General features: G+C 38.2%; 1 protein-coding gene across 3 annotated transcripts in view; it reads left to right on the top strand.

The window, feature by feature from the left end:
• The window catches only part of SLC4A8 (solute carrier family 4 member 8), a 90961-nt gene that overhangs the window by 6320 nt on the left and 61548 nt on the right, over window positions 1-23093 (top strand). For all 3 annotated transcript variants that reach the window (XM_077110720.1, XM_077110719.1, XM_077110721.1), the window contains exon 2: window positions 17906-17987. In XM_077110720.1, coding sequence (XP_076966835.1) covers window positions 17906-17987 — 82 coding nt within the window. The remainder of the gene's footprint in view (window positions 1-17905; window positions 17988-23093) is intronic.

The raw sequence follows: 23093 nt of genomic DNA on the forward strand, positions 1-23093 counted from the left end.
TAGCTCTACAATTCAGGTACTTCCCTCTAGCCACTCCAGTATACCATAAACTACAAAGGGGATATCTATATAATGTGTTAGAATAACCTCCAGGATAACCTGTCGACTCTGTTTGAAATCTCTTAGCCACTGATGTTTTATTTTGTCTCATTTTTCTCTTCCCCCTTTTGGTCGAGAAGGTTTTCTCAATCCCTTGACGCTGGGTCCCGTCTTATCCTGGGATTTCTGAACCAGATTGCCAGGGAGATTTATACCCCTGGAAATCGGGTCCCATGTAGGGGGGGAGGGTAGTGAGTTCACTTGCTGTGTCAGCTTAGAGAGAGAGGCCACATCTGAGCAACAAAGGAGATTCTCTGAGGGTGACTCTTGGGCCTAATTTTAAACAGTGGATTCTTAGGAAAAATCTTTGAAGTGGGTCTTTGAAGATTAAGGAAAAAAAGAGCCTAAGACTGATTGCAGGAAAGGAGGCAAGGTCCTGTTGGGGCAGCTCAACCATTCCTCAGGTCTAGAGTGGGATGTGTGTCAGGAAGAGGGCCTTCACCCATTGCACTCTGTAAGTCTGCTTCCAGGAACGGGGGCCATTATGTAGGGTTCAGGCCAGCTTTTGCCTTTTTAAAAGGAATTTTTATTTATGAAAACAAATAATATAGTATATGTAGAATGGAATGATATCTTAATGTTTTGTCTGTTATTTTTTTAATTAATAAAAAAATTAAAAAACAAAACAAACAAATAATATACTTAGAACCATCAAAAAGGGATATCTTAGGTAGCTTAACCATAGGCTATTTTAATAGATAAAGAATCCAAATAATCGTTGTAAAACCTGTGTTTGCCCAGTAGGTCTCATAAACCAATTTAAAATTAAAGCAACAAGGAAAAAATCTACAAATTCAGATAGCAGAGTTCTTAAATTCTAAATATTATACACTAACTTAAATACCATTTGATCTAGCTCCCACCTTTTAATTTGTTCATTAACCATGAGTGAGAATCTGGTCTGCTACTCAGTCTCATATTCACTAATTTTTAAAGCTCATAACAGTACTTGCTCTCTCAAGGCTGCCTTGTGATTTCAATGTTTTAATGTGTATTTAATTCCCTTAATTCTTTTCATCTTATCTAATTCTTAATGTAGACACCCCAGATCAATTCAAATTTATGGAATTGGTCATTGAGAGCAAGCTAGCAGAAAAGAGGGCGCTTAGAAAGAAGGCCTTTTCTTTAATTCACCCTTTTTCTTCCTTCCTTCCCTTCTTTGCTTTTTCTCTGAAGCTTATATAATGTAGTTCTAATGGTTCTAATCTTTTCTGGGTCACAAAATCCTCTGAGATTCTCATGAAATTTATGGACCCTCTCCCAAGAAAAGTGCACATTCACCTGTATTCCCACAGATCCTCTGAAGCCCATTCATAGATATCCTGAAAACCCATGGACCCCAGGTAAGAAATCCTCTCTGCCATAAATAGTGACGGTACCAGAAGAAATAATATCCAACTGCTGAGGAATATGGAACAAGCACAGACAAATGAGACCTGATGGTTCTTTCTTTACAGATTTTATGATTTTAAACAAACTTTGTATATGCTTGAAATTTATGGAACATTTCAAGCATATATCAAAGTAGAGAGACTTGTATAATGAGCCCTTTTATCCATGGCCTGGCTTCAAAATTAACACACAACCAATCTTGTTCTATCTTTGCCTGAGCTTATTCTCCATCAATCCCTTTCTCCCATTATTTTAAAGCAAATATCAGGCATCATATCATCAGTAAACACTTCAGTTTGTATCACTAAAGATTAAGGACTCTTTTTTTTTTTCCTAAATGACATAACCACCTTATTGCATACTACCACACCTTAAAATCTAACCGTAATTCCTTAAAATAAAATATCTACTCAATTGTTTAAATTTTGGGATACTGTAATTTTTTTTCTTGCAGTTGATTTATTTGAACCAGGATCCAAACAAGGTCCATACATCCACATTCATGACCGACCTTTCAAATGCTTTGTGGTTATCGGCAAGGGCAATGTCTATGACAAGAGCAAAGAAAGTGGATGAGCAGTTATTTATAGCATTTAGGCTGTGGTTAAATAATATAAATTAAGGAAGCTAACAATGAAAACTTTTCTTTTCCTTCAGTAGTTGATTTTCAACTTGAATTTTCCAGATGATTGACCTTGCTGGTCATATCTTCACTTTTATAGTCTTACTTAGAGCCTAGAAATCAATCATCTCTTCTTCCCTTTCTCCTTCCCTTCCTTCCTTCCTTCTTTCTTCCCTTTTTCCTTTCTTCCCTTTCCTCCTGTTCTAGTTTGCTAGCTGCTGGAATGCAACACACCAGAGATGGATTGGCTTTTAATACAAGGAGATTTATTTTGTTAGTTCTTCAGAGGAAAGGCAGCTAACTTTCATCTGAGGTTCTTTCTTACATGGGAAGGCTCAGGGTAATCTCTGCTGGCCTTCTCTCCAGGCCTCCCGGTTCCAACAACTTTCCCTGGGGTGATTCCTTTCTGCATCTCCAAAGGCCTGGGCTGAGCCTTGAGTGCTTGAGATGAGGTATGCCGAGCTGCTTGGCTGTGCTACATTGAGCTCTCTTATTTAAGCACCTGCCAATTAAGTCAAACATCATTCATTGCAGCAAGCATGCCTCCTAGCCGACTGCCTATGTAATCAGCAACAGATGAGGTTCACTTACCGTTAGCTTATGTCCACAGCAACAGAACTAGGTGCCTTCACCTGGCCAAGTTGACAACTGAATCTAACTACCACACCTCCCTTCTCTCTCTTCCCTCCCTTGCTCCAGATTGGCACTGTTTTATGCTAACAGGTGTCCGTGGACACTGCTAAGCATTTTATTAATTTGTCCCTGTTCTCTGGACGTCACAAATTGGCAGGGAAGACAATATGAAGAAATTGCTCAATTATGTATTTAAAAAAACAAGAATTTTTATGAGGAAATCTGTAATCAAATGTCAAAGTTCAGAAAGCTGATAAATATCCATCAAAACTTATTGGGTACTTACCATGTGCTACACATTTTACTAGTCTAGGTACACAGTGGTTAAGACTAAGACACAGTACCCACCCACTGGGTACTGACAACCTACTTAGAGTGGCAGCCTACTATATTGTGCTTTATGAGAATATAAAGGTAAAAAGTATGTGGTTCCTGCTATCAGGGAATTCATGATCTACAGGAAAGATAAGGTAGATGAACAAATACCAAGTAAGTCCAAACATAAATGCAAGTTTTCCTCCCTAAAAAATATTCCTCTAAAAAGACTTTATATGAGAGTCTCTTTTAATCTGTTGGCTTCATTTTTATCTCTCTCTCTCTTTTTCCTTGCAATTATTATTATTTTTTTAAAAAGGTCATTTGTCCTATAGAGTTCCCATATCCTGGATTTTGTGGTGTTTTTCACGGAACTCTGTTTCCCTGTATTTTAGTAAATTAGTATTTGTATTTAGAGACTAATCAGACTCGGGGACAATTTATTTGGTAACACTACCTCATGGGTGGTAGTAGGATCATGCCTTCAGGAGACATATAGTAAGTGGACAGCTATCTTTTTGTGATGTTAGTGGCACATAAAAGTCAATGCTAAGTAGGGTTTGCAAAATGGTGTTCTGCTTCTATTGTTCCTTTTTAAATTCTTTTCTATAATGAGAAACTCCTCTCATTTACTTTATGGTACCACTCTATGGTACAATTCATATAGGAAAACCAGAATAAATTATTTACCAGTTTTTAAAATAATGAGTTGGTTCATTAGCATTATCCTCTACTGGGGACCAATTAGTTGTTTTTTAAGTGACATTGTGAAGTCATGGATTTTAATATAGTTGATATATTCAGCCTATTGCAGTTATTACCCTTATTGAGGCTCAAATAGTCTTATTTTTGGCAAGAGACCTCAGGGCATCCTTCTTAAAATCAGTTAACTATGGAAGTATGGGTTTATTTCTAGCTTCTCAATTCTGTTTCATTCATCAGTATGTTATTGTGCCCAAGATTATTGTGCCAGTGCCACACTGTCTTGATTACTGTTGATTTATAGTAAGTTTTGAAATTGGAAAGTCTGGGTCCTACTAGTTTATTCTTCTATTTCAGGGTTGTTTGACTATTCTGAGTACTCTGCAGTTCCATATGAATTTTAGAATCAGCTTGTCAATTTCTACAAAAAAGTCAACTGAGATTTTGATAGGGATCGTATCTTCAACAGACTTCTGAAGTTACTATTTGATATGACAAGATGTTTAAAACTCATCTTGTGCATTTCCTGCCTCAGACCTTTAATCAGCCATTTCTCAAAGGAGCTCTGGTTCCTTTTAATAGAAAATGGTATTTTTTTTTTATTTTTTATTGCTGAAACCAATAGAGAACACAAAATTTCCCATTTTAATCACATTCAGGTGTATAATTCAGTAGGATTAATTGTATTCACAATATTGTGCTATCATGATTGATACCTATCACTTCACTTTTTTCCTCTCCTTAAACAGAAACTATTACCCATTAAGCTCTAATTCCCTCTTTCTCACCCTGGTAACCTATAAACCAATATCTGTTTCTATGAAGTTTTGTTCTTCTAGGTATTTCATTTAAATGAAATCATACAGTATTTATCTTTTTGTGTATGGCTTATTTAACTCAACCTAATGTCTTCAAGGTTCATTCATGTTGTAGCATACATCAGAACTTGATTCCTTTTTATGGCTGAATAATATTCCATTGCATGTTTATGCCACATTTTGTTTATCTATTTTTTGGTTAATGAACATTTGAGTGGTTTCCAGCTTTTGGCTCTTGTGAATAATACTGTTAGAAAAATTAGTTCTTTTGAGTATATATCAAGATGTGGGATTGCCAGGTCATATGGTAATTCTATTTTCAATTTTCAGAGAACTACCAAACTTATTTCCCCAGGGGCTGCAACATTCTACAGTGTATCCAACAATGCATAAGAGTTCCTATTTCTCCACATTCTTGCCAAAACTTATTATTTTATGTCTTTTAAAGAAATTATAGGATGGGCACTGGTGGCTCAGTAGCAGAGTTCTTTCCTGCCATGCCAGAGACCGTGGTTCAATTCCCAGAGCCTGCCCATACCAAAAAAAAAAGAAAAATTTATAGCCATCCTAGTGGGTATGAAGTGGTAGAAATGGTATTTTTAAATATCACAGTTTAGGTGCTGATGGTGCTCATTGCTATTGGCTAATCCTTTTTTCTAGGCCATTTGAGTGGACAAAGCTAGAAAATATGTTTATAAATTTAAAAACATTTAACAATAAAAATACATCATGTATTCTTCCTGAAACTTCCAACTCAAATTCAGGACTACCTGGTATTTACTTAACTTTCTTTTGTCTTAACAATTGCATCTCCTTTTCTCCCCCACTTAGTACGCCACTTCTCTACCACATTGGGAGGGACAAAATTAATTATGTGAATTATAATACATAATGGTTTCAGAATAACAGAACAACACTACAACCAACAAAACGATAATTTAAAGTAGTTTATAATCTTTCTGGCTTCCTTTTATGCATAGGGTATATTCTACTAAGCGTATTCAGTCAGTTTATTATGTTTTAAAGTCACTTGGAATAATTTATCCTGGGATAGTTATGCCATCAATGTGACATTGTGTTAGTTCTGTTTCTGATTACTGAGAATTGCTTTTTAAAATTTTAATTTTGTTTTTCAAATTTGTATAATATTTATAAAATAAGGTATATTCAAAGAAGTCTATCCTTCTCTCTTTACCCTATTCCTTCCCTCCCCTATACATAACCATTAAAAATGTTTATGGCTTATTCTTCCTTTATTTTATTTTTTTGCATGGGCAGGCACCGGGAATCCAGCCCAGGTCTCTGGCATGGCAGGCAAGAATTCTGCCACTAAGCCACCGTCACACCACCCTATTTTTTTTTTAATTTTGTACCAAATTATTTGTTTTTCAATATAAGTAGATACACTTATTCTTAATCCCCTTTCTTAGATAAAAGGCAGCAAATTATACAGTTTTCTTCACGTTGCTTTTTTTTTTGTATGCTGTGCAGTGGGGATCACATTTCATTCTTTTTCCTTTTCACCTTTTTGAAGTTAATATTTTATCTTGGAGGCCATTGCATGGTAGTAATAACATATAATTTAAAAATTTTCCAGAAAATTAAATTAATAAATAAAATATTTTAAGTAAACATTTGACCATTATATCTACTTCCCTAAAAATTTGTTTATACAAGTTTCTCCCAAATCTTTTTTTGAGTTTTCTCCTTGGGAAAATGGATTGCCATGTATTGAGGGTTCCCTTATGTTAGCCACAGAATAGTAAATTTTTTTTAATTAATTAAAATTTAAAAATATATATAGCAACAAACAGACACAAACATTCTTAACATATGATCATTCCATTCTACATATATAACCAGTAATTCAAATATCATCACATAGTTGCATATTCATCATTCATCATGATCATTTCTTAGAACATTTGCATCAATTCAGAAAAAGAAATAAAAAGACAACAGAAACAAATTCATACATACCATACCTCTTACCCCTCCCTTTCACTGATCACTGGCATTTCAATCTACTAAATTTATTTTAACATTTGTTCCCCCTATTATTTATTTTTATGCCATATGTTTTACTTGTCTGTTGATAGGGTAGATAAAAGGAGCATCAGACACAAGGTTTTCACAATCACACAGTCACATTGTGAAAGCTGTATCATTACTCAATCATCATCAAGAAACATGGCTACTGGAACACAGCGCCGCATTTTCAGGCAGTTCCCTCCAACCTCTCCATTACATCTTGACTAACAAGGTGATATCTATTTAGTGCATAAGAATAACCTCCAGGATAACCTCTTGACTCCGTTTGGAATCTCTCAGCCATTGGCACTTTATTTTGTCTCATTTTGCTCTTCCCCGTTTTGGTTGAGAAGGTTTTCTCAATCCCTTGATGCTGAGTCCCAGCTCATTCTAAGATTTCTGTCCCACGTTCCCTGGAAGGTCCAGACTCCTGGGAGTCATGTCCCACGTAGATAGAGGGAGGGCCGTGAGTTTGCTTGTTGTGTTGGCTGGAGAGAGAGGCCACATCTGAGCAATGAAAGAAGTTCTTTTGGGGGGGGACTCTTAGGCCTAATTTTAAGTAGGCTTGACCTATCCTTAGTGGAGTTTATCTTATATGAGATTGAGATTGGGGGCTCAGCCTATTGCTTTGCTTGTCTCCACTGCTTGTGAGAATATCAAGAATTTTCCTCTTGGAGAAGATGAATTTTCCCCCTTTCTCACCATTCCCCCAAGGGGACTTTGCAAATACTTTTTTACTCACTGTTCAAATCACTCTGGGATTTATTGGGGCATCACTCTTGACAAACCTACAAAATCTTATGCCCTACTCAATTTTCCATGTACTTGTGGTGTTCGATTAAGCTGTCCACATAAGTTATATTAGGAAATGCACTAATCAAAATACAAGTTTTGTACCAAATAAACATTTTTTATTAATTAAAAAAATTAACTAACACATTTAGAAATCATTCCATTCTACATATGCAATCAGTAATTCTTAATATCATCACATAGATGTATGATCATCATTTCTTAGTACATACGCATCAATTTAGAAAAAGAAATAGCAAGACAACAGAAAAAGAAATAAAATGATAATATAAAGAAAAAATAAAAATAAAAATAAAAAATACAAAAATACATAAAAAAAACAACTATAGCTCAAGATGCAGCTTCATTCAGTATTTTAACATAATTACATTACAATTAGGTAGTATTGTGCTGTCCATTTTTTTTTTTTTTAGAAATCATACCATTCTACATATGCAATCAGTAATTCTTAACATCATCACATAGATGCATGATCATCGTTTCTTAGTACATTTGCATCGATTTAGAAGAACTAGCAATATAACCGAAAAAGATATAGAATGTTAATATAGAGAAAAAAAATAAAAGTAATAATAGTAAGAACAAAACAAAACAAAACAAAACAAAACAAAAACCTATAGCTCGGATGCAGCTTCATTCAGTGTTTTAACATGATTACTTTACAATTAGGTATTATTGTGCTGTCCATTTTTGAGTTTTTGTATCTAGTCCTATTGCACAGTCTGTATCCCATCAGCTCCAATTACCCATTATCTTACCCTGTTTCTAACTCCTGCTGAACTCTGTTACCAATGACATATTCCAAGTTTATTCTCGAGTGTCAATTCACAACATTGGGACCATACAGTATTTGTCTTTTAGTTTTTGGCTAGACTCACTCAGCATAATGTTCTCTAGGTCCATCCATGTTATTACATGCTTCATAAGTTTATCCTGCCTTAAACCTGCATAATATTCCATCGTATGTGTATTAGTTAGGGTTCTCTAGAGAAACAGAACCAACAAGGAACACTTGCAAATATAAAATTTATGAAAGTGTCTCACGTGACTGTAGGAATGCCGAGTCCAAAATCCACAGGGCAGGCTGCGAAGCCGATGACTCCAATGGATGGCCTGGACGAACTCCACAGGAGAGGCTCACCAGCCAAAGCAGGAATGCAACCTGTTTCCTCTGAGTCCTCCTTAAAAGGCTTCCCATGATTGGATTTAGCATCACTAATTGCAGAAGACACTCCCCTTTGGCTGATTACAAATGGAATCAGCTGTGGATGTAGCTGACGTGATCATGACCTAATCCTATGAAATGTCCTCATTGCAACAGACAGGCCAGCGCTTGCCCAATCAGATGAACAGGTACCACAACTTGGCCAAGTTGACACCTGTCCCTAACCATGACAGTCCACCCCTTGTCAACTTGGCATATATATATATATATATATATATATATATATATATATATGTATCACCTTAGACCATACTTAATTTCCAAATGAAAACAAATAAGCACACATTTTTTCTTTTACCTGACAATACTCAACTGTCCAGCATATAACTGGAAACACATTAAATCTCTCCAGAAAAGGGTGCAAATCCTTGGGCAACATTCATTCTTAAACTTGATATCTTACAACTTAAATAGTATAACACAAACAAAACAGCATTACAGTCCTCGTTTCTGTAACTGATCACGTGGTCGAAGTTCATATTTATCACTACCTTCTTCCACTACCCATTCCATGTTCCCTTTCCCCTCAGCAAGCACTTCAGCTGGCCATGGTTCTTTGCCTGGTGGGGTGACCCAAACCTTCATTCCTGAAGTCTCAGAGCCATTAGTGGTCCTGCCTGGATTGTGTTGTTGCAGTTTTCCATTGATTTTAATCACAGGGCATGGCAGTACTAATAGACGCCCCAGGGGATCTCCTATATTCCAAGAAAACTCTTCTTTACCTCCATTATGTAGTTGCAGTCCTACTTCCTTCTGATAGTCAGGGTCAATTACCCCAGACAATAATGTAATCCCCTTCTTGGTGTGTTGATCTAGAGGCATAAGTAGCCCAAAGTGGCCAGGTGGCAATCTTAACTTCCAGTTCAGTGGTATCACTGTTGTTTCTCCTGGAGAAAGCACACCCTGTTTTGGAACTAAAACCTGTAGACCAGCAGAACTCAGGGTAGCAGGGACAGGAAGCAAAAATTTTCCTAGTGGATCACTAGGAGTAATAGTGAGTGGCACCACACCCATTTCCACCCCTTGGTTCCTGGACCCATGGATCCTGGCTATGGGAGAAACAGCACCATACAGCGGACGCTGATTCAGAGCATACACAGCTTCCTGGAGAACATTACCCCAGCCTTTCAAGTTTTTGCCACCTAGTTGGCACCGTAATTGAGTTTTCAAAAGGCCATTCCACCGTTCTATCAATCCAGCTGCTTCTGGATGATGGGGAACATGGTAAGACCAGAGAATTCCATGAGCATGTGCCCATTCCCGCACTTCATTTGCTGTGAAGTGTGTTCCTTGATCCGAAGCAATGCTATGTGGAATACCATGACGATGGATAAGGCATTCTGTAAGCCCACGGATAGTAGTTTTGGCAGAAGCATTGCGTGCAGGGAAAGCAAACCCATATCCAGAGTATGTGTCTATTCCAGTTAGAACAAATCGCTGCCCCTTCCATGAAGGGAGTGGTCCAATGTAATCAACCTGCCACCATGTAGCTGGCTGGTCACCTCGGGGAATGGTGCCATATCGGGGGCTGAGTGTGGGTCTCTGCTGCTGGCAGATTGGGCACTCAGCAGTGGCTGTAGCCAGGTCAGCCTTGGTGAGTGGAAGCCCATGTTGCTGAGCCCATGCATAACCTCCATCCCTACCACCATGACCACTTTGTTCATGAGCCCATTGGGCAATAACAGGAGTTGCTGGGGAAAGAGGCTGACTGGTATCCATAGAACGGGTCATCTTATCCACTTGATTATTAAAATCTTCCTCTGCTGAAGTCACCCTCTGGTGTGCATTCACATGGGACACAAATATCTTCATGTTTTTAGCCCACTCAGAAAGGTCTATCCACATACTTCTTCCCCAGACCTCTTTGTCACCAATTTTCCAATTATGGTCTTTCCAAGTCCCTGACCATCCAGCCAAACCATTAGCAACAGCCCTTGAGTTAGTATACAAACGCACCTCTGGCCAGTTTTCCTTCCAAGCAAAATGAACAACCAGGTGCACTGCTCGAAGTTCTGCCCACTGGGAGGATTTCCCCTCACCACTGTCCTTCAAGGACACCCCAGAAAGGGGTTGTAATGCTGCAGCTGTCCACTTTCGGGTGGTACCTGCATATCGTGCTGAACCATCTGTAAACCAGGCCCGAGTTTTCTCTTCCTCAGTCAATTCACTGTAAGGAACACCCCAAGAGGCCATAGCTCTGGCCTGGGCAAGAGAAGGTAATGTGGCAGCAGGAGTGGAAACCATGGGCATTTGTGCCACTTCTTCATGTAACTTACTTGTGCCTTCAGGACCTGCTCTGGCTCTATCTCGTATATACCATTTCCACTTTACAATAGAGTACTGCTGTGCATGCCCAACTTTATGGCTTGGTGGGTCAGACAACACCCAACTCATGATAGGCAACTCAGGTCTCATGGTATTTCCTCTTCTGAGAGGTGTCTGTTCAAGTATTTTTCCCATTTTGTAATTGGGTTGGCTGTCTTTTTGTTGTTGAGTTGAACAATCTCATTATAAATTCTGGATGCTAGACATTTATCTGATATGTCGTTTCCAAATATTGATTCCCATTGTGTAGGCTGTCTTTCTACTTTCTTGATGAAGTTCTTTGATGCACAAAAGTGTTTAATTTTGAGGAGTTCCCATTTATTTATTTCCTTCTTCAGTGCTCTTGCTTTAGGTTTAAGGTCCATAAAACTGCCTCCAATTGTAAGATTCATAAGATATCTCCCTATATTTTCCTCTAACTGTTTTATGGTCTTAGACCTAATGTTTAGATCTTTGATCCATTTTGAGTTAACTTTTGTGTAGGGGGTGAGATATGGGTCTTCTTTCATTCTTTTGCATATGGATATCCAGTTCTCTAGGCACCATTTGTTGAAGAGACTGTTCTGTCCCAGGTGAGTTGGCTTGACTGCCTTATCAAAGATCAAATGTCCATAGATGAGAGGGTCTATATCTGAGCACTCTATTCGATTCCATTGGTCGATATATCTATTTTTATGCCAATACCATGCTGTTTTGACCACTGTGGCTTCATAATATGCCTTAAAGTCAGGCAGTGCAAGACCTCCAGCTTCGTTTTTTTACCTCAAGATGTTTTTAGCAATTCAGGGCACCCTGCCCTTCCAGATAAATTTGCTTATTGGTTTTTCTATTTCTGAAAAATAAGTTGTTGGGATTTTGATTGGTATTGCATTGAATCTGTAAATCAATTTAGGTATATTTAGTCTTCCAATCCATGAACACAGTATGCCCTTCCATGTATTTAGGTCTTCTGTGATTTCTTTTAGCAGTTTTTTGTAGTTTTCTTTATATAGGTTTTTTGTCTCTTTAGTTAAATTTATTCCTAGGTATTTTATTCTTTTAGTTGCAATTGTAAATGGGATTCGTTTCTTGATTTCCCCCTCCGCTTGTTCATTACTAGTGTATAGAAATGCTACAGATTTTTGAATGTTGATCTTGTAACCTGCTACTTTGCTGTACTCATTTATTAGCTCTAGTAGTTTTGTTGTGGATTTTTCCGGGTTTTCGACGTATAATATCATATCGTCTGCAAACAGTGATAGTTTTACTTCTTCCTTTCCTATTTTGATGCCTTGTATTTCTTTTTTTTTGTCTAATTGCTCTGGCTAGAACCTCCAACACAATGTTGAATAATAGTGGTGATAATGGACATCCTTGTCTTGTTCCTGATCTTAGGGGGAAAGTTTTCAATTTTTCCCCATTGAGGATGATATTAGCTGTGGGTTTTTCATATATTCCCTCTATCATTTTAAGGAAGTTCCCTTGTATTCCTATCCTTTGAAGTGTTTTCAACAGGAAAGGATGTTGAATCTTGTCAAATGCCTTCTCTGCATCAATTGAGATGATCATGTGATTTTTCTGCTTTGATTTGTTGATATGGTGTATTACATTAATTGATTTTCTTATGTTGAACCATCCTTGCATACCTGGGATGAATCCTACTTGGTCATGATGTATAATTCTTTTAATGTGTTGTTGGATACGATTTGCTAGAATTTTATTGAGGATTTTTGCATCTATATTCATTAGAGAGATTGGCCTGTAGTTTTCTTTTTTTGTAATATCTTTGCCTGGTTTTGGTATGAGGGTGATGTTGGCTTCATAGAATGAGTTAGGTAGTTTTCCCTCTGCTTCGATTTTTTTGAAGAGTTTGAGGAGAGTTGGTACTAATTCTTTCTGGAATGTTTGATAGAATTCAGATGTGAAGCCGTCTGGTCCTGGACTTTTCTTTTTAGGAAGCTTTTGAATGACTAATTCAATTTCTTTACTTGTGATTGGTTTGTTGAGGTCATCTATGTCTTCTTGAGTCAAAGTTGGTTGTTCATGTCTTCCAGGAACCCGCCCATTTCCTCTAAATTGTTGTATTTATTAGCGTAAAGTTGTTCATAGTATCCTGTTACTACCTCCTTTATTTCTGTGAGGTCAGTAGTTATGTCTCCTCTTCCATTTCTGATCTTATTTATTTGCATCCTCTCTCTTCTTCTTTTTGTCAACCTTGCTAAGGGCCCATCAATCTTATTGATTTTCTCATAGAACCAACTTCTGGCCTTATTGATTTTCTCTATTGTTTTCATGTTTTCAATTTCATTTATTTCTGCTCTAATCTTTGTTATTTCTTTCCTTTTGCTTGCTTTGGGATTGGTTTGCTGTTCTTTCTCCAGTTCTTCCAAATGGATAGTTAATTCCTGAATTTTTGCCTTTTCTTCTTTTCTGATATAGGCACTTTGGGCAATAAATTTCCCTCTTAGCGCTGCCTTTGCTGCGTCCCATAAGTTTTGATATGTTGTGTTTTCATTTTCATTCGCCTCGAGGTATTTGCTAATTTCTCTAGCAATTTCTTCTTTGACCCAGTCGTTGTTTAGGAGTGTGTTGTTGAGCCTCCACGTATTTGTGAATTTTCTGGCACTCCGCCTATTATTGATTTCCAACTTCATTCCTTTATGATCCGAGAAAGTGTTATGTATGATTTCAATCTTTTTAAATTTGTTAAGACTTGCTTTGTGACCCAGCATATGGTCTATCTTTGAGAATGATCCATGAGCACTTGAGAAAAAGGTGTATCCTGCTGTTGTGGGATGTAATGTCCTATAAATGTCTGTTAAGTCTAGCTCATTTATAGTAATATTCAGATTCTCTATTTCTTTATTGATCCTCTGTCTAGATGTTCTGTCCATTGATGAGAGTGGTGAATTGAAGTCTCCAACTATTATGGTATATGAGTCTATTTCCCTTTTCAGTGTTTGCAGTGTATTCCTCACGTATTTTGGGGCATTCTGGTTCGGTGCGTAAATATTTATGATTGTTATGTCTTCTTGTTTAATTGTTCCTTTTATTAGTATAAGTGTCCTTCTTTGTCTCTTTTAACTGCTTTACATTTGAAGTCTAATTTGTTGGATATTAGTGTAGCCACTCCTGCTCTTTTCTGGTTGTTATTTGCATGAAATATCTTTTCCCAACCTTTCACTTTCAACCTATGTTTATCTTTGGGTCTAAGATGTGTTTCCTGTAGACAGCATATAGAAGGATCCTGTTTTTTAATCCATTCTGCCAATCTATGTCTTTTGATTGGGGAATTCAGTCCATTGACATTTAGTGTTATTACTGTTTGGATAATATTTTCCTCTAACATTTTGCCTTTTGTATTATATACATCATATCTGATTTTCCTTCTTTCTACACTCTTCTCCATACCTCTCTCTTCTGTCTTTTTGTATCTGACTCTAGTGCTCCCTTTAGTATTTCTTGCAGAGCTGGTCTCTTGGTCACAAATTCTCTCAGTGACTTTTTGTCTGAGAATGTTTTAATTTCTCCCTCATTTTTGAAGGATAATTTTGCTGGATATAGGAGTCTTGGTTGGCAGTTTTTCTCTTTTAGTAATTTAAATATATCATCCCACTGTCTTCTAGCTTCCATGGTTTCTGCTGAGAAATCTACACATAGTCTTATTGGGTTTCCCTTGTATGTGATGGATTGTTTTTCTCTTGCTGCTTTCAAGATCCTCTCTTTCTCTTTGACTTCTGACATTCTAACTAGCAAGTGTCTTGGAGAACGCCTATTTGGGTCTAATCTCTTTGGGGTGCACTGCACTTCTTGGATCTGTAATTTTAGGTCTTTCATAAGAGTTGGGAAATTTTCAGTGAAAATTTCTTCCATTAGTTTTTCTCCTCCTTTTCCCTTCTCTTCTCCTTCTGGGACACCCACAACACGTATATTTGTGCGGTTCATATTGTCCTTGAGTTCCCTGATACCCTGTTCAAATTTTTCCATTCTTTTCCCGATAGTTTCTGTTTCTTTTTGGGATTCAGGTGTTCCATCCTCCAAATCACTAATTCTATCTTCTGTCTCTTTAAATCTATCATTGTAGGTATCCATTGTTTTTTCCATCTTTTCTACTTTATCCTTCACTTCCATAAGTTCTGTGATTTGTTTTTTCAGTTTTTCTATTTCTTCTTTATGTTCAGCCCATGTCCTCTTCATGTCCTCCCTCAATTTATCGATTTCATTTTTGAAGAGGTTTTCCATTTCTGTTCGTATATTCAGCATTAGTTGTCTCAGCTCTTGTATCTCATTTGAACTATTGGTTTGTTCCTTTGACTGGGCCATATTCTCAATCTTCTGAGCGTGGACAGTTATCTTCTGCTGCTGGCGTCTGGGCATTTAGTCAGATTCCCTGGGTGTCGGACCCAACAAGGTTGTAAGATTTTTCTGTGAAATCTCTGGGTTCTGTTTTTCTTATCCTGCCCAGTAGGTGGCACTCGTGGCACTCGTTTGTCTATGGGTCCCACCAGTAAAAGGTGCTGTGGGTCCTTTAACTTTGGAAAACTCTCGCTGTCCAGGAGGTTCGCTAGCCGAAGCGGCTTGGAAGAGTGCCAGCTGGCCCGGGGTCCGAACGCGGGGAGGGTCGCTGGCCGCCGCAGCCCAGGAAAGCGCCTGTCCGAATTTCCTAGTCGGCCTGGGGCGCCAAGCTTGGCGGGAGGGCGCCAGCGGCAGCGGCCCGCCCGGGAGAGTGCACGTTCCCAGGGAGTCACGGGTTTGGAAGACCCCCCCCCCCCGTCGCCGTTCTCCGCAGCCTGGGGATTTCCGATCCAATTCTCTCAGTTGGTCCAGGGGGCCGCACGTGGTGTGGGCGCCATCCACTGCGGTTTGAGGGGACCGCCTTTCCAAATCTCCCAGCCGGCCCGGGGGGGGGGAAGTGAGTGACTCCGGCCGCTTGCCGCCCCACCCAGTGAAGCCCGCGCCCCTCGGCGATCTCACCAGAGCGGGTTCTCTCAGCCAGCCAGCTGTTCCAGGATGGGGTACGCTGTCTTTTTTATCTCTGTCGTGGCTTTGGGAGCTGTTCTGTATCGTTTCTACTCCCCTAGTAGCTGTCCTGGAGGAGAAACTAAGATCCGCGCGTCTTACTAAGCCGCCATCTTCTCCGGAAGTCTCCCAAATAAACATTTTTTGTTTTAGTCTCACATATAAGTTAAAATTTCTAAATATTAATTACCATCTATTTTCAACACCCTGAAGTAATGACATTCCTTTGTTCTTCCTCATGCAAAAACATTTTTAAATTTGTACATTTATTCATTATCATTGTATACTCTAGACATTCCTAGATTATACCATCTCAGTCTTTATCATCTATCTTTCTGATTTCATTTGTGCCCCCAGCCCTCCTCCATTATTCTCATATTCAGCTTCATTCAGTATACAGAATAGTAGATTTAGAACAGTAAGCTGGAAATTTGAGTAGGTTTCAGGAAGGATGGTCAGGATTTGGTGTGATGAAGAGTTGGGGAAAGGGAATGTTAGGTGACCAAACAATGTGAGCAGAGGCATGAAGGTGGGAATGTTGTGCAAGCTGCCCTCGGCATCAGTGAACCTGGGCGGAGCTGCAGATTTGGAAAGTAAAATAGACTGATTGGGAACTCATCAAGGGTTTTTTTTTTTTTTTAAATAATTCAGTTGTAAGAGTCTTGATAAGGTAGGTGCTACGATATTCATTCAGTTAAACCAGATTTATTGAGCACCTATTATGTGAAAAGTTTGTGCAAGGTACTAGGCATAGAATGGTAAAGAAGACAGACATGGTCCTCTCAAGGAACATAGAGGCATTTCATTACTAAGGAGAAGTGCAGTGTGCTGTGAGGGCTTGTAAATGTGTGGACTTCGCCTAGTCTGCAGCCTTCAAGAAAGTAGACTCAGATCTATGGGATGATGAGTAAGATTAGCTGGTGGGTTGCAGGAGGGCTTAGGGAGAAGGTAGTTGTTCCAGGCAGAGGGAGTAGCACTTTGGGCAGAAGGTGGGTGCAGTTCCAGAATTGGAAACACCAAGTATGATTTAAAGGGCTGGAGAGTGTGGGGTAGAGTGGATGAGAGATGCGAGTGAATTCAAGAGAAATTGCAGAGGAGGACTTGATAAGAAAAGGGAACTGTGTCCCTGAAGGCATATGGTTGGCACTCAATAAATACGGTATGGGTGAATACATAAATTAAAAATTTCAAATGTTGGCTAAGAAATGAGAGTGCAATGGACAGGAACAAGTAAATGAGCACAGGAAACCAGTTTTACAGGGAAGGTTAGTTTGGTTTTAGACACTAGGAGTTTGAGGTACAGCATCCCTGTGGTTTGTTAAGTACTGAGCCACACAATTTCAGGCTACAGTTGAAATAGTAAGATTCAAGTGAGAGGAGCAAAGGGTAGAGAGCTCTTCCTTGGGGATTATGATTAAAAGAGAAGATGAGGCTTAGAATGAGATAAAGAAAAAATGATCTGAGGGACAGGATGGGAAGCAGTCTAAGATGCTACAGAAAGGTCAAGGAGACTGATTTACACCAAATGAGACAATGTGCTTGACAGCACTTGCAAAATGCCAATGTACTATATAGATGTATAACTGGAGTGTGGCTTGGGAAGGGGGGCGGTATACATTGGGCAAGATACAGCATCGGCAGTCATGAGACCTGGGTTCAATCCTAGCTCTGCCTCTTACCACATTTGTGACCTTGGGCAATAATTACTTAATATTATCTGAGTCTCAAACTGTTCATTTATAAAATGAGAGCGAGAATAGCTGCCATATTTCCTCTCAAAGTTATTGTGAGGTCTCCATTAAATAATAGATGTAAACCAGTTTCTTTCCCTCCAAGTGTCTTGCAGAGGGCCTGGCCTTCACAAGGTGCTCAAATATGTGTTTGATTGAATAGTGATATTACTATGGCTACTTATTTGTGTTGTTTAAACAGAGACCAGATGAAGAAGCTGTGGTGGATCAGGGTGGGACCAGTACAATTCTCAACATTCACTATGAGAAAGAAGAGTTGGAAGGTAAGAACTGTTCTGTGTGAGGTGGAAAATTGGCAAGAGGCCATCAGAAGACCTGGTTTGAGTCCTGACTCTCTCCCTAGCTGTAAAAGCTTGGGGGGAAAATTACTTAATTTCTCTTTCCCGAAATTTCCTCATCTACTAAATGAAAGAGATAATAATACCCCCTTTAACTACCTGACAGGATCTGCTAGCATGTGCTTTGAGCACTATAAATTTCAGTATAAATATTAACAACTGACCTGTTCCTTGAGTATTTGAAGCTGTGAAGTGCTCAGTTCAGTGCATTGATTCTTGAAACGACCTGGAAGTGTAAATATAAAGATACATATGAAAGAAAAAAAATACAAGTAGTTTTTAAAACACAGCCTGGCTACAAAGCCCTGTTTAACCCATGCTGTTAAAATTTTATTTTCATCCCATTCCCAATGTTTGTTCTTCCATTCCATCTACATCCATTTCTGCCTAGTGTTTTCATCTTAACAAAAGAGAGAAAGCAGGTACATATCTCGAGCAAATTCTTTAAGATTTAAAAACACAGAGACATACAAAAAACCCAAAAGCAATGGAAAGGAAGGAAGAGGTATTATTTCTGTTCAGTCTAGGTTAGCTAAGTTAGCTCTTCTTCCCTCTCTGCCTTCCCTCCCCCAGCTCCCCACGTGACCATTGTTTTTGGTGTCCTTCTGCTTTCCTTTTTCTCATGAAACTTTAACAGTTGGGCTCACACCTGGAAATAATTTTCTGATTAGTGGTGCTACTCTGTTTTATTAGAGGAAAGCTCATGTCCAGTATAGCTTTGCTTTAATGAGAACCCATTAAAAACCTTTGTGAAATATCTGCAGCATCCCCTGCAATGTTGAAAGCTATGATACAGCAACTTTCTGATAACTGAAACAGCATGTGAAATGTTCTCTCTGTACTGCTTGTTCCCGTGACGTTTTTCTCATCAAAGTTATACAACCCCTAGAGAAAACTTGTCCTTTGAATGGGAGAGTGAGATCTATAGAGGCTGACTCACCCTCTGGGCCTGTAACCATGAGAATTTGTGTGGGTGGCTTTGTGGCGGTCAGTGGAGTTTAGGAATATCAAGGTCAAGATTTCCAAGCTTTTTTGATCAGATTGAAGAAGAGTTGATGTAGATTTCAGAATTTGGGAGAAAATTGGGGAAGGAAAAGGTGGGAAGCTGACATTTGTTGAACACCTTTTGTGTATTAGGCATTGGACAAGGCACTTTACATAAGTTGTCTTTTTTCATCTTTATAGCAACCCAGAAAGGTAGGTATCAGCATCCCAGTTTTATGTGGGGAAACTGCTCAGGGTCATCCAGCCTAATAGCAGGTGAGGTTGGGGTAAAGATCCTTCTCTTTCCACTCTAATGTGCACCCTGAAAGGGAAAATAATGCCCAGCGTTGCTTCATATAGATCTCTTTATGTATTGCCCCTGCTCATTCCCCTGTCTTGATAACCTTGTTGCTTTCCTACCTTGTCAGTGCACCTGAGGCACTGTTGTTCCCAGTTTAGTTGACCTCCATTGAGTGCCTACTGGAGCTTTGCTTTCCACATAATGAATACTCTTGTCTACCTGGGAGTGGAATAATAAACCCGGATAGGCTCTCTTGGATCCCAAGGTCTGAGTTCCATCCACAGAGGTCAGCTGAGTAACTACAGCAGAAGAAGCAGCTTCTCAGGATGACATCATCTGTTCCTTATGTGCTCTCTGCTTTGTTGTAAAAGAGCCACCTGTGATGATGAGTTTACTAGGGGATAGTATGTTCGGAAATGATCATCCATACATAGATCTTTTTGAAAACAAGAATCTTATTTGTATGAACACTTTTTATAAAGTGCTAAAGCAAATAGTGGATAGATGGCCCCCACTCCTCAGTCCTCATCTAGTTCTAGAGCAGCTCTGCAGATGAAAGGAGGGAATTTGGATTTGCTGTAGGATTGGTTGTGACCTGTGGCTCCATCCTGACTCACTCCAAAGGGCAGCCCTAGGACATAATGTGGTTGCACTCGGGGGGTTGTCATCTGTTGAAGACATCTAATAAAATCTGTACCACTTTGATGGAAGATGGAACTATATTGTGTTTCAAATTAGTGTGCATGTCATGATACAAAGTTCCATGGTTGGAGAAAAATTTCTTGGTCTTACTTTGCCTTTCTTCCATGCCTTCCACCCCACATGACAGAAATCACTCCTTCATCCCATATTCAGAACTGCTTCTGATAACAATCTCTGTACATTATTAGAAATTTTTCTAAATGTAGGTCTTTTTTTTTAATACTTAGAGAATATTTTATTAGTTTCTGTAATCATACCCATGTAGATAAGACCTCACATATTTAATACAGAGCATTATCCCTGTATAAATGAAAAAAATAAGTTTAACGTTTCTAGACCAATATGGCTGTTAATTTCTGTACAATGCCAACTCAACATGGTACAACTGGGATTTTTTTTCAAAGTTGACGGCACAGCTAAAGTTTCCAGAAAGTCAAATAATTATATATATATATATATATATATATATATATATATATATTTATATATATAAAAAGACCAATAGCAGTATGTTATGCAGCAACAGCAGCAACAGCTTTTCCAGGTTCTGCAGTCATCTGAACAAAATTATAGACACCCAAAACATTCCATTAAAAAAAAAAAGGTAAAAACCAAAAATCCCAATCATAAATAATGCTGCTATAAACATCGGTGTGCAAATGTCTGTTTGTGTCCTTACCTTCAGTTCCTCTGAATATATACCTAGTAATGGGATTGCTGGATCAGATGGCAATTCTATACTTAGCTTCCTGAGGAACTGCCAAACTGCCTTCCAGAGCAATTGTACCATTTTACATTCCCACCAACAGTGGATAAGTGTGCTTCTTTCTCCAAATGTGGGTCTTTTTGCATAAGTTAATGCTATCAGTAGAAGGTGCATTAAACCATAACATTGTTTTTCTTATAAATAGAAATAGTAAAAAAGAGAAAAAACAAACCTACATCAGACAGTTTTCCAAAGATAAACCCAAGAAGGGCAATAGTAGTCCATGATGTGCTTCCTTAGACTCTGTCAGTCCCAGAGGAATATGGTACACATTCTTTAGTTAGAGGAATGGATTTTTCTATTTTTTTGGTAGATCATTATTCCTGATTACACGACTTATGAATCCTGGAATAAGTTTAATGCCTTCTAATTAGTTTTAACACAGGTAAGAGCCATTTAGTCATCTTTATAAGTTAAAAAAAAAAAAACCTTGCATCTGCTCTACTGTTCGAGTCCCCTCTGTGGTTATTGACGTTGAGTCAATGCCTAAGCCCAGAGGAGCACAACACCTTTTCATCTGTGCTAATGAGCTTGGTGTACTACACTGTGGTTTGGTAGACCCAATCTACACCTGCAGGCTGGGTTACACTTGTGGTTTCTGTTCTGCTAGAAAAGATTTAACTCCAGTCCACTAATGATTGCTGTCTGTTTGAGCATACATTTTTATTTTTAAAAAATTACACTAAATCTGTATCTTTCCCAGAAGTTTTTTTTATATATATATTTTTTATTAATTAAAAAAAATTAACTAACACAACATTTAGAAATCATTCCATTCTACATATGCAATCAGTAATTCTTAATATCATCACATAGATGTATGATCATCATTTCTTAGTACATATGCATCGATTTAGAAAAAGAAATAGCAAGACAACAGAAAAAGAAATAAAATGATAATATAGAGAAAAAATAAAAATAAAAATACAAAAATATATAAGAAAAAAAACAACTATAGCTCAGATGCAGCTTCATTAAGTATTTTAACATAATTACTTTACAATTAGGTAGTATTGTGCTGTCCATTTTTTTTTTTTTTTAGAAATCATACCATTCTACATATGCAATCAGTAATTCTTAACATCATCAAATAGATGCATGATCATCGTTTCTTAGTACATTTGCATCGGTTTAGAAGAACTAGCAATATAACTGAAAAAGATACAGAATGTTAATATAGAGAAAAAAATAAAAGTAATAATAGTAAGAACAAAACAAAACAAAACAAAACAAAACAAAAACCTATAGCTCGGATGCAGCTTCATTCAGTGTTTTAACATGATTACTTTACAATTAGGTATTATTGTGCTGTCCATTTTTGAGTTTTTGTATCTAGTCCTATTGCACAGTCTGTATCCCATCAGCTCCAATTACCCATTATCTTACCCTGTTTCTAACTCCTGCTGAACTCTGTTACCAATGACATATTCCAAGTTTATTCTCGAGTGTCAATTCACAATATTGGGACCATACAGTATTTGTCTTTTAGTTTTTGGCTAGACTCACTCAGCATAATGTTCTCTAGGTCCATCCATGTTATTACATGCTTCATAAGTTTATCCTGCCTTAAAGCTGCATAATATTCCATCGTGTGTATATACCACAGTTTGTTTAGCCACTCGTCTGTTGATGGAGATTTTGGCTGTTTCCATCTCTTTGCAATTGTAAATAATGCTGCTGTAAACATTGGTGTGCAAATGTCCGTTTGAGTTTTTGCCCTTAATTCTTTTGAGTAGATTCCCAGCAATGGTATTGCTGGGTCGTATGGCAATTCTATATTCAGCTTTTTGAGGAACTGCCAAACTGCCTTCCACAGTGGTTGCACCAGTTGACATTCCCACCAACAGTGGATAAGTGTGCCTCTTTCACCGCATTCTCTCCAGCACTTGTCATTTTCTGTTTTGTTGATAATGGCCATTCTGGTGGGTGTGAGATGATATCTCATTGTGGTTTTGATTTGCATTTCTCTAATGGCCAGGGACATTGAGCATCTCTTCATGTGCCTTTTGGCCATTTGTATTTCCTCTTCTGATAGGTGTCTGTTCAAGTCTTTTTCCCATTTTGTAATTGGGTTGGCTGTCTTTTTGTTGTTGAGTTGAACAATCTCATTATAAATTCTGGATACTAGACCTTTATCTGATATGTCGTTTCCAAATCCAGAAGTTTTTTTAAATGAATATTCACATACCTGCACACAGGTATTCAGCCCCAAATGAGCAGTTTGACAATAACTGGAAATAAGAATGGGGAATTAGATGGGAGGGGGTGGATTTGGGTA

The sequence above is a fragment of the Tamandua tetradactyla genome, chromosome 7 (assembly GCF_023851605.1).
Source record: "Tamandua tetradactyla isolate mTamTet1 chromosome 7, mTamTet1.pri, whole genome shotgun sequence".
Taxonomy (NCBI): Eukaryota; Metazoa; Chordata; class Mammalia; order Pilosa; family Myrmecophagidae; genus Tamandua; species Tamandua tetradactyla.